The sequence below is a fragment of the Theobroma umbraticum genome, unplaced genomic scaffold (assembly GCF_002168275.2).
Source record: "Theobroma umbraticum cultivar Fairchild unplaced genomic scaffold, ASM216827v3 scaffold_130.0, whole genome shotgun sequence".
Lineage (NCBI taxonomy): Eukaryota > Viridiplantae > Streptophyta > Magnoliopsida > Malvales > Malvaceae > Theobroma > Theobroma umbraticum.
Genome location: NW_018397264.1, coordinates 632,833 through 649,569, shown reverse-complemented (window position 1 = coordinate 649,569; position 16,737 = coordinate 632,833). Strand labels below are relative to the sequence as shown.

Genomic DNA, 16,737 nt, shown 5'->3' with positions numbered 1-16,737 from the left:
ATGTTATAAAATTAATGAGTTTTCTTAGTTTTTAAAAATATTTGCAATATTATAATGTAAATTATAATTTTAAATTTTTAGATTCAAGTTGAATTAATGTTTTGAATTGAGTATTCACCAATTAAATGATTTCGAATAATTAGCGAATATCACTAATAGGTTTTGGTTAAATTATAGATAATTAAAATAAAATTTTAAATAATTTCAATTAAATTTCCGATATTTCATGTTAAACGATTTCAATTTCATAAGTTTCAAAATAAATAAATACAATTTCAAATGTTTCAAAAAAAAAAATACCATATCCGTTATCATTTCTAATCTTACTTGCTGTTTCTTGCCCATTATCTTATTCTTGCCCTACACTACACACCCAAACTCATCATTTTTTTCTCTCTATAGAGAAAAGGGCCACTAAGATAACCTGGGTTATGGTGTTCGATTTTAAGTGTTTAAGAAATAAGAATTGAACTGCGGTTATGTGCTCATTGAGTTGGACAAATTCGCTTTAAATTTTTAGGTTAGAACTGAATTTAAAAATATATTGTTTTACTTATAAGTAATATATTTTTATTTAATTTTTTGGCTCAATAAAAAATTTCAAAATTTTAAAATATTAACGTAAAAATAAAATATTATGCATATAACTTTGACTTTTTAAAAGTAAGCTTAAAAACGGACACATAAGCACCTCCATTTCCAATGGAGAAACAAGAGCATTATTCATAGTTTTAAAGGATCTAATATGGCTTTATGGTGGTGCGATGATCGATGAAATAAGTCAAACAAGTTTAGAAAATAGTGATATAAAAAATATGACAGTAAAAACTTATTTTTTAAAAAAATAAGAATAATTAAATTTTGGATTAACACCTTTTTCAACTACCAGCATTTGTCCCTAGCAAGCTTAGCACATGGCCATTTTTTTTTTTTGGTCAAGAGCTTGTGACAATTTACTTTATTAGTATGTTATATTGATATCTCCAAAATTTAAATATAAACTTCTTTAAAATATAAATCTCAAAAGCTAGATTAAATATAATTTAAAATTTAAATTCATATGTGGTTAGAAAGTTTTGCATAAACCGAAATTAAGAATTCCATATTTTATATAAAAAAAAATCTATTTTGATAAAATGCATATTCAACTCGATAACTGATTCCCTATTTAACTCAATTTATAAATTTAAAATCCTAAATTTATTTTATGAAAAACCTTGTTCTTTTTTGTTCATATAGAATTTGATTATTAAGTCTTAGATTTATTAAAGAATAATCCTTTTTCATCTCGATCTTGTTATCACTCATTACAAAGTCTAAACCAAAACTATTCCTATTAAAAGTTTAATATCTAATTACACGAATTCTATATGTATATCATTCAACTGAATTTAAATCATCATTTCTTTAGAACAATAAAAAAAAATTAACAAACGTAGGAAGCAAAATAAAACATAAAAGGGGACTACTTCTGGTTTCCAGCAGTGGCTCCGTTTTGTGGGAAAAAATTAAGGAGCAGCATGCTCATGCATGGGTGCATTAATTCTCAAAGCCGAAATGTGGAAGAAAAACCAACATGGGAGATTGTGCGATGAGAAAGTAGTTGGGCCCGACCGCACACTACATAGATTGTAAGTATTATATTAATGGAGGTAGACTTTTTTGAGCAAAGTAGAAATGTGTGGCAGTTAGACATGATAGCAATGTGACTAACAAAATCTTCTGGGGATTATCTGGTGGGATTTTCTCTTTTCCCCTTTGTACATGTTAATGGGTGATGCATGCATTTTAACCTAAAACTATTTGCAATCTGTATTTGTTAAATCATAAGATTTAGGCGGGGCCTCCAACATTGACATCCTAACCAAAACAAATTTCTGATTCTTTTTCTCATTCCTTTGCTCTTTAAGAGGGAAAAAGATATGAAGAAATTAACATGACTGGTGAAGCTTTCATTGTATCAATTCACCAACCACCCTATATCAATTGTCCTTCAACCTCAAATCAAAAATGCTTAAAGAGTCATATAGTGACAGCTATTCGTTTCAATACATGTAATCTATAAGATGAAATACTCATTGCCATCATATACTAACATGTTTTTTGCATGCAAATTAGCTAAAAATGAAACTTTGCCGCATTAAACCTATGCCCTCGCATATTTTCTTTTCAATCAGGGGCAGATCTTTTGTTGTTATGGGGGCCCCCTTTAAAATAATTTCTTTATTTAATAATTAATAAAGAAATATCAATTGTCTTCTTTTTGTTTTCTTTTTTGTTATGTCATATATAAATTTTATTTTTTACTTATTATGTTTTTCTCTTTTTTATTATGAGGATTTTATTTTTATGATTTTAATTTTCAAAAATTAAAAAATTATTATATAATTCTCAAATATAAATTATACTGTTGCATTGTTGCTTAAAATTTTCATCAATGTATCATTTTTTTAATTAATCTTGATTATATAAAAAAAATTAACTTGGGTATATATATATATTTATATTTTGAATTGGAAGAAGAGGGATTTGAATCTTACTTTTTAAGTAGAGAGATCATACACCAATCAATAAGTTAAATTTTCAAATGCTTAAGTATATATATTTTATTTACTTTACGTTTTATATTCAGTTAAAAAAATATTTTGAGTATATGATTAAGAGGAAATTATATTGAGTATTTAATCTTTAAATAATCCTAATTATATAAGAGAAAATTACTAATCTTATATATTGTATTTTAAAAAAAATTATAATCTTATATATCGTATTTAACTATTTATATTTTATGCATTATAATCTTATATTTATTATTATAAGTTTAAAAAAATAAAATAAAAATATTGCATATTGACTATAATAATTTTTTTAAAAGTTTGATTAAAATACGAGTAAGTTAAAAATAATTAATAATTTTTTTTAAAAAAGATATAAATCGTTAAAATGATTTTCTTATACTTGAGCCATTAAGTCTCAATGCTTCAATTTATAAACAAAAGTAATGTGAATTAAAACGTCCAACACTCAATCTTAAAGAAATATTTGTTTTTCAGTACAACATCAATAATTGATATTACATTAAAAGACTATTACAAGTTTTTTTCATTTACATATTATATAAAATTATTATCTATTATGAATCTTTTTATTATTGATTAAATTCAATATATTAGTTTTTAAAATTTTTAGTCCTTCCAACAAAAAGTTGGTTAACTTCATCCTTGTTTTCAATGAATATATGAGCTGCTTTAAGTAAATACAAATTAACAAATTACTTAACTAAATAATGCACTTTCAACCAAGAAAACATATAGACACTTCAATGTTTAAAATTTGAGATTTTCGTTTGGAAAGCTCATGGTTGAATCTTGGACAGAGAGTGTCATATATGACGAGAGTTATTACATATCTCTCAGGATAGAGTCAAGAGAATCAACTTTAAGGGGGCAATAAGCCTTTTAATAAAAATGTTGACATCAATTTTAATATTGTTTTTACAAAAATTATAATCTTAATTTTTCATAAACAAATGTCAAAATTTTAAATTGTTTTCTTAATTTTTCATAGCAAAGTTATTATTACAAACTATATCATTATGAATTAATAACAAATTATACAAAAGATAGTTATGAAATTTATGTATGCAGTATATTATTGTTACATGTTAAACTACATTTATACATTATTTAATACATATTGTTATTGTAAATCTTTATTTCTTGTGCATTTCATAGATTGAAAAACTAGAAACCATACTTCTTTTTTGTTAATGGTATGAAAAAACTATAAGGAATTATCATGCAAGAAAATATCTTTAGAAAAACTAAAATTAAAAGTTGAGTGCTTATATAAAAGTTAAGACTGCATGTGCGGAAAACTAAAGCAATGCATTATGTACAAAAGAGTTCTACGAGAAGTAAATATTTATAATTACCGAAGAAACCAACCAAAAAATTATTGTTGAATAAAATTCTAAAAAGTAATAAAAATGTTAAAGATACATAATTAATGAATAATTAATTTAGGCCTATGTACAAAGAGGAAAGAAGAACAAGAAGAGCTATTGAGGCATCCATTCTCAAAAATCAAACAATAGTATATGCTTTTTATTAAAGAAATCAAGCACTATACAGTACAAGGTCTTTATTTTTGCTTACACAAGACTTTCGTAAATGATCAAACTATTTTTTCCTTTCGTTTCCCCTTTCAAACAATACTCTTCAATCCATTGCTCAAAGCCTCAAACACTATACATCAAACGTACCATGTAGACCAAAAAAAAAACAAGAAGCAAAAAAGTTCCACGCCAATTCATGTGATATATAGCCTTTGCCTATGAGAAATTGAATGTAATCATAGAGAAGTTTTTAACATAAAAATAGAATAAAGGAAAACAATAATTAGTGCAATCAAGAATTGATCTGCCAAGGAGAATTTTTGGTAAGTTGTTTTATACGAACGATTTATATTTAAAGAAGACCACTTGAGCTCCATGGAGAAAAAGGATTGGGATCCACACAGTTCTGCCTGATTAACAATTCGCCCCGAAACACTTTTGAATTCTCCCAAGCTCCATTCCTATTGCCACAAACACAAGTGCATGTTTTAGGCTTTTATTCAATTTCCCTTGGCTCATACAAAATTCCATGATACTAATCCACGCCCACATTTTAAGGTTAATTTTATGCAAATAAATTTCATGTTTTGGTATACTCATTTATCGAAATCCCGAGCATTTGATTTAATCAATAAATTTATTTATCTTCTATTCAAAGAGTTGAATTCAAATTTCTTATCATATGATTTCAATTGATGCAATGATTATGAGACATTTTAGTAACTTATCTAAAAGATAATAAAGTTTATTATTCATTCGAGACCTTTGCTAGTTCATTGTCAAAAACGTTTACCATAACGTAAAATGATTTTGGGATTTGAAATATAAATAAATAACTAAGCACTAAAGTTAACCAAGTATCAAAAGGAAAAACAACAATAGCTTTGACCTGAAAAGGGTTGAACTGAAATAACTTACCTCGAGTTGTTGTCCAACTGTAACAATAATGGTCTCTGGACCTGCATCAAAAGTTAAAAGTCCTGATGGCACAGATTTGACACGAAATTCGCAATCCTTGGTGGGAAGGTGGAGGCTTAAAGTATAATTATGACAAGAGTGGTCGGTTTCTTCTTCATTTAGTTGTGATTTTTGTTCCATGATCTTATCCTGCTGGTTATACTTGTATATGCTCAAAAGGGACTCCCCTCTTTGCACTCTCTTTCTTTGTCGCTCGCTTGCGTTTTCTACCAAAATCTGGCCCAATTCGTCCGCAAGTTGGTCCAGTTTGCTCGCTACTTTCTCCATCTTTTCACTTTATAAAAAGAAAAAGAAGAATTAATAAGTCCCCAAAAACATCAAAACACAAGCCCACACTTTAGCTAACAAAGAAAAGTTATATTCTGTTCCATGATTCTGTATATGTTGCTTTTCCTTTTTCTTCTTTTTGATAATGAGATGAGGTTAATTGAATTGACACAAGCTAATGGAAAAGAACACCGCAGTCCAAACTTGGCCCAAGGTTTACCAAGTAGCCCAAATAACGATCTATTCAACACCTTTATGTAGCCCCTTACTATCGTTGGGCCGGAAAAGCCCAACCAAATTTAATACCCAGAGCGATGTGCAACTTTTCCTTTTTCGGTAGTAATTTTTTTTCTGTGTACGAGGTGGCGGAAGGGGGTCGTGATTTTCACCTGAAACTCTGATACAATGGAGCGCCGATGTATTGACGTGCCCACTCCATCCGCTCGTCTTTGCGACGAACCCACACGATCTCCTCCCTTTTTCCCGCCAAATATCTCCTAAATCCCGTATCTCTCTCTTCCATCACCCCGAACACTTTCGCCGCCTCTTTCACCAACGCCCTCAACTCCTCCCCTTTAATAAATCCATGGCACCCGATCCGGAACACGCCCAACTCCCGAGCCGATTGCAGCAACCGCTCCACCGAACTGGTCTCTCTTAGGGAGAGGGATTGGAAGTCGATCTCATCGGGAGCGTAGGCCGGGTGGTGGAGCGCCTGGGACTGGGACTCTGGTAGCGTGAGGTCAGGGACTTGTAACGACTTCTCGAGAAAGTCGGTGAAGGTTTCGTTGGCAGCGGAGCGTGAGCCGTTGGCCGTTGGGATAGGCGATGGAGGTGGCGCCTTGATGTTAAGCTGGCTCAAAGAGCGTATGATAGCCATAGAAACGTACGATAAGAAGAAGAAGAAGAAGAAGAAGAAGAGAAAGAAATTGGAATAGGGAAAAGTGAAAATGAAGAAAGGTAGAAGTAGGCGCGGAGTCCTCGTTGTCAGTTGTTGTCGCAGTGGAGTGGAGGTTCATTGCACTTGATGATAATTCTTTTGACATTTTTTTATTCTACTGACACGTGTAAGCGTTTTGACTGCCAGAGTGGATACCGAGGATGCATTAGATTTCGCCAAGTCATTAAAGATCCAAACTTTATTTACATGGGGCCCAAATCATAGTTGTGAGTCGTGACATGGAGTTTTTTAATTTTTTCTTCTAATAATGTTTATCAAGCCTTATTTGCCCAAAAACACTTTATTAGTTAAGTAATAATATCTCACAGATAATATACATTTAAGTCATCTAAAAACATAGCTTTAAGTAATCTATTTTCTTGTTTAATTTTTCAAAAAGAAAAATTAAAAAAAAGTAGAGATTTCTCTTTCATTAATCCTTTTGGTCAAATAAGTTGAAAGTGTTATAATTAGAAAGAAGATGAAGAAAGAATGAGGAGTCCATATTGAAGAGAAATAAAGCTTATTGCCACTGTTTTTTTTTGGTTTAGAAGAAAAAAATAATAAGCAAAAGGGTTGGGATTTCGCTTTCGGAAATTAATTGCGGTTCAAATAAAGCAAACTATTAATTAAACTAGTTATGATGAAGGATGAGCCCACCCGGAGAACCAAAGCTTCAGCTTTTCTGTTCTTGGGTATTGCAGCTTTCAAACTGCATGGCCCATGCATCCACAGCAATCCGAAAGCAAAATATGGTACGGAGATATTCATTTATGGTTTTCCAACTTGAAGGGTTTAATAATATATTGTGGACAATGCGGCCTCATTATCTTTTGGGATTCCTTTCCCTAGAAAGTACTTTACTTTATCGTAAAGGAATGTCATTTAAAAGTGGTATAATATTTGAAAAAACTCATGAATTATTTAAAAAAAATATGATTTTATAAGTGTTTTTTATTGATAATTAATTTAAGATCATTAATTTAATTAAATAATACATTTTTAAATAAAATGGACTTAATATATTAAATGACTTTTAGCTACTTGCAATTTTCAATACCTTTTCATTAAAAATCTTCACCAAGTGATTCCTAAAAATAAATTATAAAAAGCATTGAAAAAATTAAATTAGTCATTAAAAAATTTTAATTGTTAATGGCTAAAAAAATTTTCAATGGTTTATTAAACAGATTCAAATAATTTAAAACCTCTCTATTTATAAGTTGTAAATTATAACTTTGAAGTATCTCTATATAAATAAAAGGGAATCCTTGATATTGTTAAAATAGTATTTCTTTTTTATCAGACTAAAAGTATAAGTTGATTTTGTCACAATCAATCAATTTTCAATATATATAATATATGAAAAAATTCAACACAAAATTGAATAAAATGTAGAGACGCTGGAAGTTGAATTTGAGATCTAAAAGCACCGACGCAAGACTTTGTCAACAATATGTTGTCCCACGTTTTGTATCGTTGCAGCAACACTCTCTCTTTCCGTTTTTTACTCTTGAATGCTTGGTAATTCTCTAAGGTTTTTGGGCCTTACTTGGGCTTTGGGCTTCTCTTTCTATTAAATACAAAGACAAGGGGAAAGAGGCAATCATCCTTTGAAGTGCAGGTGCTTTGTGTGCAAGGGTTAAGGCAAACATCATGTTTCAATAAACAAGATTTAAGATTTATAATTGTTTCAACTAATCATAACAATACTTTTTTATATCACTAAGAAAATATATGCCTAAACTATTATAAAGATGCTTTTCCATTCCAATTTTTAGTATAAATAATTTAACATGTATATGTTTATAATATATATAAAAGTAAGATAACTGATTAGATCAATCGGTTAACATTTGTTATTCTGAATTAAATTAAATTTTTTTGTATACTCTCTTATTTCTTAATATTTTATTATACATCTAATAATCTTTGATAAGATTATTGTCTTCTTTGGATAAGTAATGTTTTAAGTAGGATAACTGATTGGGTCAATTGGTTAACACTTATCATTCTCAATTGAATTAATTTTTTTGTATACTTTATATCAAAATTGCATTGTTTTTTACATTTGAAGGGTTTTTTTTACTTTTATTTATTTCAATAAAAAATACTTGAAAATAATAATTTCTAACTTTTAATGCTTAGAGGATAGATTCATTTAATATTATTTTTTATCTATATCCTCTTATTATGCATGAGCTTAAATCCATAGTGTTTAGACATATCTTTTGTATATGAATGTTTAAATTTCAATAAATATCTATTTAATTCATTGAACAAGTAAAAAAGTCAATAAAGTCTACTTATTTCTCAATATACATAACACATAATCATCATTTCATAAACAAATCAACTAAATTTAATAACTTTTAGTCATTCATTTTATATATAAAAAACATATACTATTAAAAATTAGTAACTATTTTACATCGATAACATCTTTACATTATACTGTTACCTTATTTTTTACTACTGTTTATCTTAATTTGCCAATATTACAGGTTATATATTCTATAATTTCTTAATATTTTATTATACGTCTAACAATCTTTGATAGGATTATTACCTTTTTTATATAAGTACTGCTTTATAACTATATATGTAAGTGCAAGTTTCTAGTAATTAAAACTAGAGTAAATAACTATCTTCAATTAATACCATTTTTTTTTTTACCAACAAGAACCATACATTCATGCAGTTCAGTAATATAATATAGCATAACAAAAAAAAAAACAAAGGTATATGGCAAAAAGAAAAGTAAATTGTTACCATAATTAAACATATTTGTTGGTATATGCCCTTAAGTAAATTGGATTTGGTCAAGAAATATGTATTGTCATTTAATGCATATTTAATCGCATAACTATAAATAATAGAGGTTTTCCTTCATGTTATTGCAATAATAAGGAATTATTAAATACTAATTGAATGAAGCTCACGAAACATAAAGACTTTGTAAGAGAATTGTAAAATTATTATAATTACGAGATCATTATGCATCAAAGCCATGTTACTAAAATTATTTCCGGTCATTGTATTATCAAGACAGGGTATTGATAATGCTAAAAGACTAATACATGTTAAGCCTCTTCACTTAAAAAGTAAGTAATCACTCTCATAGATTGAAGTATATGAGATACTTGAGGACAATATGTAGGTGCTTGTTAAACATCGAGTTCACTGAACATGACCTACTATGATAAACTCTATTTGGTTTTTCACTCAAGTGTCTATGAAATATGTTTTCGTGTGATAGTCGTGCAACTAGTCCTCAAACTTGAGACACTAGTTTATTTTGTATGGGGAATGACATACTTTAATTTTACTTTTACGGTTTGGAGGTGATCAGATACCTAAACAGAGTGTTTTTAGGTATGCCATGAAGCATGCGAAGGTGAATGAATAGTCAAGAGAGGATTCATCATCCTAAATTATATGAAATGATGTATTTCACTTGTTCTCAATTCTTGATTAACTTGTATAAAGTTTTTGGCCAATGCATGATGAATTTGAAAAAAGTTAGTTTCCTAAATTTATAAGGTTAGTCAAGAATTATAAGAACTAATATGTAATGTTATAACTAAACACTAAGCCATGTTTTATAACATATTCGAGATATTTGATGAAAAGACCGTATTACATCGAGAGATTTATCACTAAAAGATTTTGTCAAATTCTTTAATTAACTCTTTAACATTTGAGTGGCTATAATGTATTACTAAATGTCGATCAAGATCTATAAATATAAATTAATTATCAAATTGCTATTTGATTAGAATTTACATTTATTGCCAACATGTTAGAATCGTAATAGATTACACACATTAAGTGACATGATTAAGATTAATTAAGGTTAATCAATTAAGTTAGACTTAATTAGAATAGATCAAAATAAAGTGAGAAATTAATTAAGTTCACAAAGACTTAATTACATTAAAATACAACTGTTGTATCTAGGCTTACAATATAGTTTGGCTATATAAATATAATATATTAGCCAACTAAACTTCTAAATCTTCTACCACTTCTTAGTCGTTTCACAAAAATAAAAAAAATAGTTTTTTTGTCTGATAGAAATAAGATTTGGTAAGAATTTTTAGTTTTTTTGTTTTAGAATTAAAACTTACTAGCACAAGTAAAATCTTACCTTTGAAAAGATCTTACTTGGTCATTGTGTAGATTAATATTAAAGGCTAAACATTTTGATGGTTGAAAATTTAACAAATCCTAAAGGTGAAGAAGCAAAAATTTCAATTGCAGGATTTTAGACCGTCTTATTCTGTTTTTGGATTCATTCATTCATCACAAGCCTCTTGGATTTAATTAGCTCTTAATTGCAATATCTAGAGTAAGGTATATAATTTTTAAACTTATGAGTGTTTATAATTAATTTAAAAATTACATGAAAAACACAAACATTAATCTTGTAAGATTCGATTATTTTTCTGATTACATGTTAGTTTATTTTTTGCTGTGTTATATTTTTAATTTCTTGATTAATTTAATGTTTAAGCATAAGGTTGAATTCCAACAATATCTAACAGTCGTGTAACCGTGTATAGTTCCTTAACATTTAATTAAGTACCAGTCTTGCATCTAGAAAGTTGATATACATCATATAACAAAAATGAAAACTTCCTAATCACGTTATTGTATTTAAATAATATATTTTTAATAAAAAAAATTACTAAATGTTTAATAGGATCATTATCTTCTTTGGTTAAATACTATTTTAAAATCATAAATTTAGGAGCAACTTTTAATGATTGTAACCAAAGCAAATGGCTATCTTCAATTAATACTAGTTTATCTTTTTCTCTATCAACAAAAACTATACATTCATGTGATTGATTAATATAATATAACTTTCCTTACAAACTCTTTTGAAGATACTAAATTGAAATCCACTTCAATAAAATTTATATTTTTTATGATTTTTTTGTAACGTAGTTACGAACACCATGCTAGTATATATATATATATATATATATATATATATATATATAACCTTCTAATTCATCTATTATATATTGCATTTATTTGATTATTGATAATTATTTGGATGAGAAGAGATAGGAAAAATAAAGGCAGAAATTGTAGGGTCAGCAAACATATCTCATATGCACATCTAAATTTATGTTTGATGTTTAGATTAGAGATGCAGGAAGAGCATATGTATAACAATAAAGTTTCCTCATTCCAAAATATATATATATAGTGATGTTTTATGGAATATAACTTCATAGTCTGATGCATCCTGTAATCTGCGTTAGTTACTCCACTGAACCAGATTGAGGATTTAGAGTTAATTTGTACAAAGCACCAACACTTAAAACACAGCATAAAGTAAGTGGACTATTAAAAGAGAGATTAATGGGATTTTAACCACCTAAATATCCCACATAATTTTCGTCACGATCTTGAAATCCTCCCGGCGAGGCTGCCGCTGAAGCAGCCGTTCGGCTCCTGAAATCCAATGTTCTCCATGGCTCCGATGGTCTTAAACAAGCGCCTTTTGTTTATCTCTGCCATTACTGATCTGTGCAGCAATTGGCTACGTATGTCCACAAGTGAACGAATCTTGGTTAGCTTCCGCTGATCATTTGAGTGAGAAAACCTCCATGAATCAAGTTGTGCATTGCATATTTTGTGGCTGTAAACACTCGTGCTCTCTGATGGACAGAATCTTGTAGCTTTGAGGTTCTTTGGAATGCAGGGGTGCTCTCCCTGTTGAACACTCCAATCAAAGTCATCGTCATAATTCATGCTAGAATATCGGAGCGAGTTCATGGAGCAACTGGAACTTGCATCATCATTGCTAAATACATCTTCTGCAATAATGAGCATGCCTTGTCAAATGTAGGACAGCAAAAGAAGACTGAGATAGCTATCTGTGTTATATTTTCAACCAAAGAAGCAAAATAATAGATTTTCAAGTGTTGACCAAGCTATCACATACCTTGGGGCCAACTGCAACTAGAAGTCACATTTTTGCCATGACAAAATTGTGTTTCATAGGAAGAAAGGAAAGTTGGGAGGGAAACTTGGGAGGAAGAACAGGAGGAGGTAGCATAGAAAGGATGGTGAATTCCGGTTTGGTCATCATCAGCATCATCATCATCATCTTCATCTTCGTACTTGAAGCTGTGCTGATGATGGACTTGAGAGGAGCCCAAGTCCTTCCAAGTTGGAACAAGGGAAGATATCTCTTCCTCTATCATTTCAGCAATCTCCAATGGCTCCCAGTCATTAATTTCCAATTCTTTCACCATCTCCAAGGCGACATCAATTGCAGTGTCATTCACTATGTCAAAGGGAAAATAAATGTTCCGAGCATGACCTGCATGAAAGGATCATTAATTGAGAATATAAAAGGCATACGGGATAAAAGTTTGCAGGCCGCTATCGAAATTAAAAAAATTCATATTAGTCCAATAAATTTTTTTGAGGAAGAAAGAAGTTTTTGATATTTAAGCCATTTAGGATGAAATTCTTCACTATGTGGACAATGGTACAAAAACATGATTCCAAGAAGGAATTTCTCCACTACTTAAAGAGTTTTTCCCAATGTGCTAAAAGAATTTTCTACAGAAGTCAAAGATATATATCAAATCTTAGATTATCTCATATACACATGATGTTGATTGATGGTATTAACCTGCACGACTTAGAAATAGATGCAATCACAAACTTCTGTTATCAACTTGTCATAATAAAACCCATAAGGAAGTGTGCAGCACAAGAAGTTTTAAGGCAGTACCATCCTTGTCTGTAATCTGTACTTTGAGAAAAATAGTGTCATCTCCAGGATTCGTTGTGCCAGTTATTGACATATTGGTACTCCTTGTTGGATCAGCCTCCACAGAAGGCGCCAGCTCTGTGACTGGGCCTTTAGCAGTTAGCTTTAGGCTCGAGACTCTTGGAATTGGCAACGGACTCGCTTCATTAGAGGCCAAAAATGGGTCCAGCAAGAGTTCATGGGCTGGCAACCTCTTGGAAACATTCTCCAGGCACTTTCCAACAAATCGCCGGGCTTCCTCATCTTGAATCCTGTAGAATGCCTCTGGCAACTTTCCCTGGAAGAATAAAGTAGCAATATAAATATAGCACATTAATATAAATATAGAGGACTAATTTGGTGGTTTATATATTATTATTATAGTATTGAAACTAATGAGCTTGGATGCACTCACCGAAGTCACTTTCTTATAGATTTGTGCCGGATTGGAGCACTCACTGTATGGATACTCAGAAGTAAGCATTTCTAGTACGCACATGCCAAACGAGTATACATCCACTAGCTCGTTGTAATCCTCCTCATATAGTTCCGGTGCCATAAATTCTGGCGTTCCTAGTATTTTATGCAAGTTTGAAGAATTTGACTTATAAATATAGATGTATACGGCTACTCAGAAATCAGAAACCTTGCTTAGTAGACAATGGAAATCGAGAGGTTTACCTATAACACTATGGGCATGTTGTGACCCACGAAGAATGGCGGCTAATCCTAGATCACCGATCTTGACTTGTCCAAGGTGACCATTGACAAAGATGTTATCACACTTAAGATCTCTGTGGATCACTGGAGGGTCATGGCCATGCAGATAAGCCAGACCTTGTAGAATTTGGCGAGACCAGTTCTTAATTGCTCGCATATCCACACGTTGGTACCTCTGTCTGTACCTGTATTATATCTTACAATATATTAAAATAAACACAACAATAGCAATTAATTATCTGTTTAATTGACAGTAAGGTGTTGTGATTACTCTCTAAGGGTGCCAGAGGTGAACATTTCAGTGATGAAGTTGAAAGTTCTACGATCAATGTCGATCCAAGATGTGTAGAATCGCATGATGGAATCATGGTTGAGGTTCTTGAGGAGGTGAACCTCAGAGTAAAGTCGTTGCAATTCCTCTGGTGAACGGAAGACATCGTTAAGCTTCACCTGATTCCATGCCACCTCCATTCCAAGGACCTCGTCAAATGCCCTATACACTGTCTTCATGGCTCCTTTACCAAGAACCTCTCTGAACTGCAAAGAAATTCTCACGCATCATCACAGATTCAGTCATTTTAAAACTTAAACAATGCATAATTTCTTCATTTACATGTCTGCTTCACTAATTTGTTATGATCATGAAATTAATGGATCCTATATCAGTATATTCTATGGAATCAAAAAATAAATTGTATGTCTCGGCATCTATCGTATTGATAATTGAGTTCATCAACATTTATACTGAAAAAATCTACCAACATTAACATTAACATTTGTCGTCCGAATTTTCTACACAAATTGAAAGAACATCTTCAAAGTATTAGCTAGATTAGAGTAACACTGTCGTAGATTTATTCACTTATTTTATATATTACAGCATCTCACGATACCGTTGATCAAAACAAGTAGTTCAAATTTTGTAAATAATCTTAAACAAGTCTATAATTATGAATTATGCTTATCAAGAAAATTACATGGTCAATTTGTCTTCTTAAAAGCCGGCTAGCGTTTTACATTAATTAAAATAAATGAGCATTCATAAAAATTGTCAATATCACATCAAAGAATCAAAACCCCACATCTCCAGAAGAACTGTGCCAAAGAATTATTGTTAGTGAAAAGTGGGTGCACTCAAATCAATATGACCATGCAATATTTCCATCATGATTGCAAAAGATATTGGGATTCAGTCCCACTGAAAAAGCCGATTTTGTTGGAGCCTTAAGCAAGCGAAAATCGTTTTCAATTCATATTCATTCATGCATCAATCAAAAAGCCAAGATTAAGAGTCAAATGAAGAAAACTTACACGTCCATACCGACCAGATGCATCGGTTTCAACGTATCCAAGCTGGGATTGAACTCCATCAACACATCCTCCTAGACGTGTTTTGTACATGTCTGAGAGATAAGGCACCCTCAAAACCTCTCTTCTAGGTTCCAGTTTCTGGCTTATTGTAATATCTTCAAAACACTAATATACTTAATTATCTGCTAGTATAATTCAAGAACAAGGGGCGTACGGCAGGCAGGCAGAATTATAAATTATGGGGGAAAGAAAGTTGATGGGTGGGTGATGTGCTAGATGATCCGAGGCTTTCCTTCATGATTTTCATAGGAAAAGACACCAAGCAATAACCAAAAGAGCCTTGAGTAATCGACGCTGAGCATAATCCAAGCCATTTCCACAACTGCACGTAAGAAGTAGTAATAATCCTTGGAAATCATCTAGTCTTTGAGAGAGAGTGACAAGAGTCGAGAATCTATATATGCTGCTATGCAGATACTGTCCAAGAAGATTTTAAGAGAGCCCCGAAGGAAACTGTGGAAAAACTGTTGAGAGGCTGGTATGTTGGGGAAAGGGAATATTTTGTGTCAGCCAATGGTAAACCAAAAGCTTTCTGTTGAGAGCAAAATCAAACCTGGTTTGTGGAGGAGAATCGTTTTCTGGGGAAAAAGATAGATTTTCTACAAATTGAAAAGATTGTGATATGTGGGACTTGGGCAAGAAACTAGACTTCTAAACTTGAAGAACCTATGGCTACGCTTTGACAGCACCATTTGTGGAGGAGAGGGCAATCTAAAGGATAGATTTTGGCTGAGCAGAAGATCAAAGATTTGAGAGAGAAAAAGTTTTTAGGATTGCAAATTAACAAGAAAAACTGTGTCCAGGGAATTGATGGTTCAGGGTTGGGTGAAATATACAAAGAAGAATCAGAAGCTGATGATGGGAAGTGTTTTAGTTTTGGTTTGTATGCGGTGCGGTCCCCTCCAAATGACAGAGATGATGCAATTTGACAGAGTCTTAATGACAGATTTAAATTAACACAAAATGAATGGGGTTAAATTAGAGTAGAATTAAATGTCAAGGTCAGGATTCAGGTGGCCCTGGCTGGCTGAGTTTATCAGAGATAATTAAGGCTCACATCAGAAGCCAGCTCTTTTATTTCCAAGCAATCAATGATTGAACCTTGATATATATATATATATATATATATATGCATAATATGGAGAGAAAGAGTTAATTTATTATGTTTGGTTTTAATATTAATTATGGCATATCATCTAATAAAAATGGTCCACTCAACCTGCTATTGCCCCCTTTCTTTTTTCTCTCTTCTTTTTGGGTACATTTTTTTTCTTTAAAATGGTAATGACATAAGTCATGGTCCTTAGGGCTCAATTATTAAAGGGAATCACAGTTTCCAACAGAAATCAGTAACTTAATTGGATAAGGGGACATCAGCTATGGCATAGATGTTATGATCTTCACACGTTTTCTTTCTTGTGACAAAAGAAAATCAATTGTTGCCGGCTTTGTTCACTTTTTGGCTTATCACTTCTTACACCAGAATGTTGCCTGCAATCTTCGAGAGACGTCGCAGATTTCAATGGATACCCTTCTTTTCCCCAGGGATCAACTTTTTCGATC

General features: G+C 31.1%; 2 protein-coding genes across 2 annotated transcripts; both read right to left on the bottom strand.

The window, feature by feature from the left end:
• Positions 1-4,086: 4,086 nt before the first annotated feature.
• LOC110421508 (2-oxoglutarate (2OG) and Fe(II)-dependent oxygenase superfamily protein) lies at positions 4,087-6,340 on the bottom strand. The gene is made up of 3 exons (XM_021435109.1): positions 5,752-6,340; positions 5,036-5,369; positions 4,087-4,578 (listed from the first exon to the last, which is right to left on the bottom strand). Exons 1-3 carry the CDS (start codon positions 6,240-6,242, stop codon positions 4,354-4,356), a joined length of 1,050 nt encoding a protein of 349 aa, XP_021290784.1. The 5' UTR covers positions 6,243-6,340; the 3' UTR covers positions 4,087-4,353.
• Positions 6,341-11,481: 5,141 nt separating this feature from the next.
• Positions 11,482-16,195, bottom strand: WNK5 (WNK family serine/threonine-protein kinase 5). The gene is made up of 7 exons (XM_021435108.2): positions 15,115-16,195; positions 14,075-14,340; positions 13,765-13,988; positions 13,499-13,656; positions 13,066-13,381; positions 12,265-12,645; positions 11,482-12,136 (listed from the first exon to the last, which is right to left on the bottom strand). The coding sequence occupies exons 1-7, from the start codon at positions 15,202-15,204 to the stop codon at positions 11,718-11,720; spliced, it is 1,854 nt and encodes a 617-aa protein (XP_021290783.1). The 5' UTR covers positions 15,205-16,195; the 3' UTR covers positions 11,482-11,717.
• Between the last annotated feature and the right edge of the window lie 542 nt (positions 16,196-16,737).

Bases quoted from the DNA above. Each gene is read 5' to 3' on its own strand.
- LOC110421508 (XM_021435109.1), bottom strand. From the start codon at position 6,242: ATGGCTATCATACGCTCTTTGAGCCAGCTTAACATCAAGGCGCCACCT. The intron at 5,370-5,751 runs GTGAAAATCACG...CTTTTTATAAAG, and splicing joins CCATTGTATCAGAGTTTCAG to TGAAAAGATGGAGAAAGTAG. The intron at 4,579-5,035 runs GTAAGTTATTTC...TTGTGGCAATAG, and splicing joins CAGTTGGACAACAACTCGAG to GAATGGAGCTTGGGAGAATT.
- WNK5 (XM_021435108.2), bottom strand. From the start codon at position 15,204: ATGTACAAAACACGTCTAGGAGGATGTGTTGATGGAGTTCAATCCCAG. The intron at 14,341-15,114 runs GTAAGTTTTCTT...ATTTCTTTGCAG, and splicing joins CATCTGGTCGGTATGGACGT to TTCAGAGAGGTTCTTGGTAA. The intron at 13,382-13,498 runs GTGAGTGCATCC...TTATTCTTCCAG, and splicing joins TCTATAAGAAAGTGACTTCG to GGAAAGTTGCCAGAGGCATT.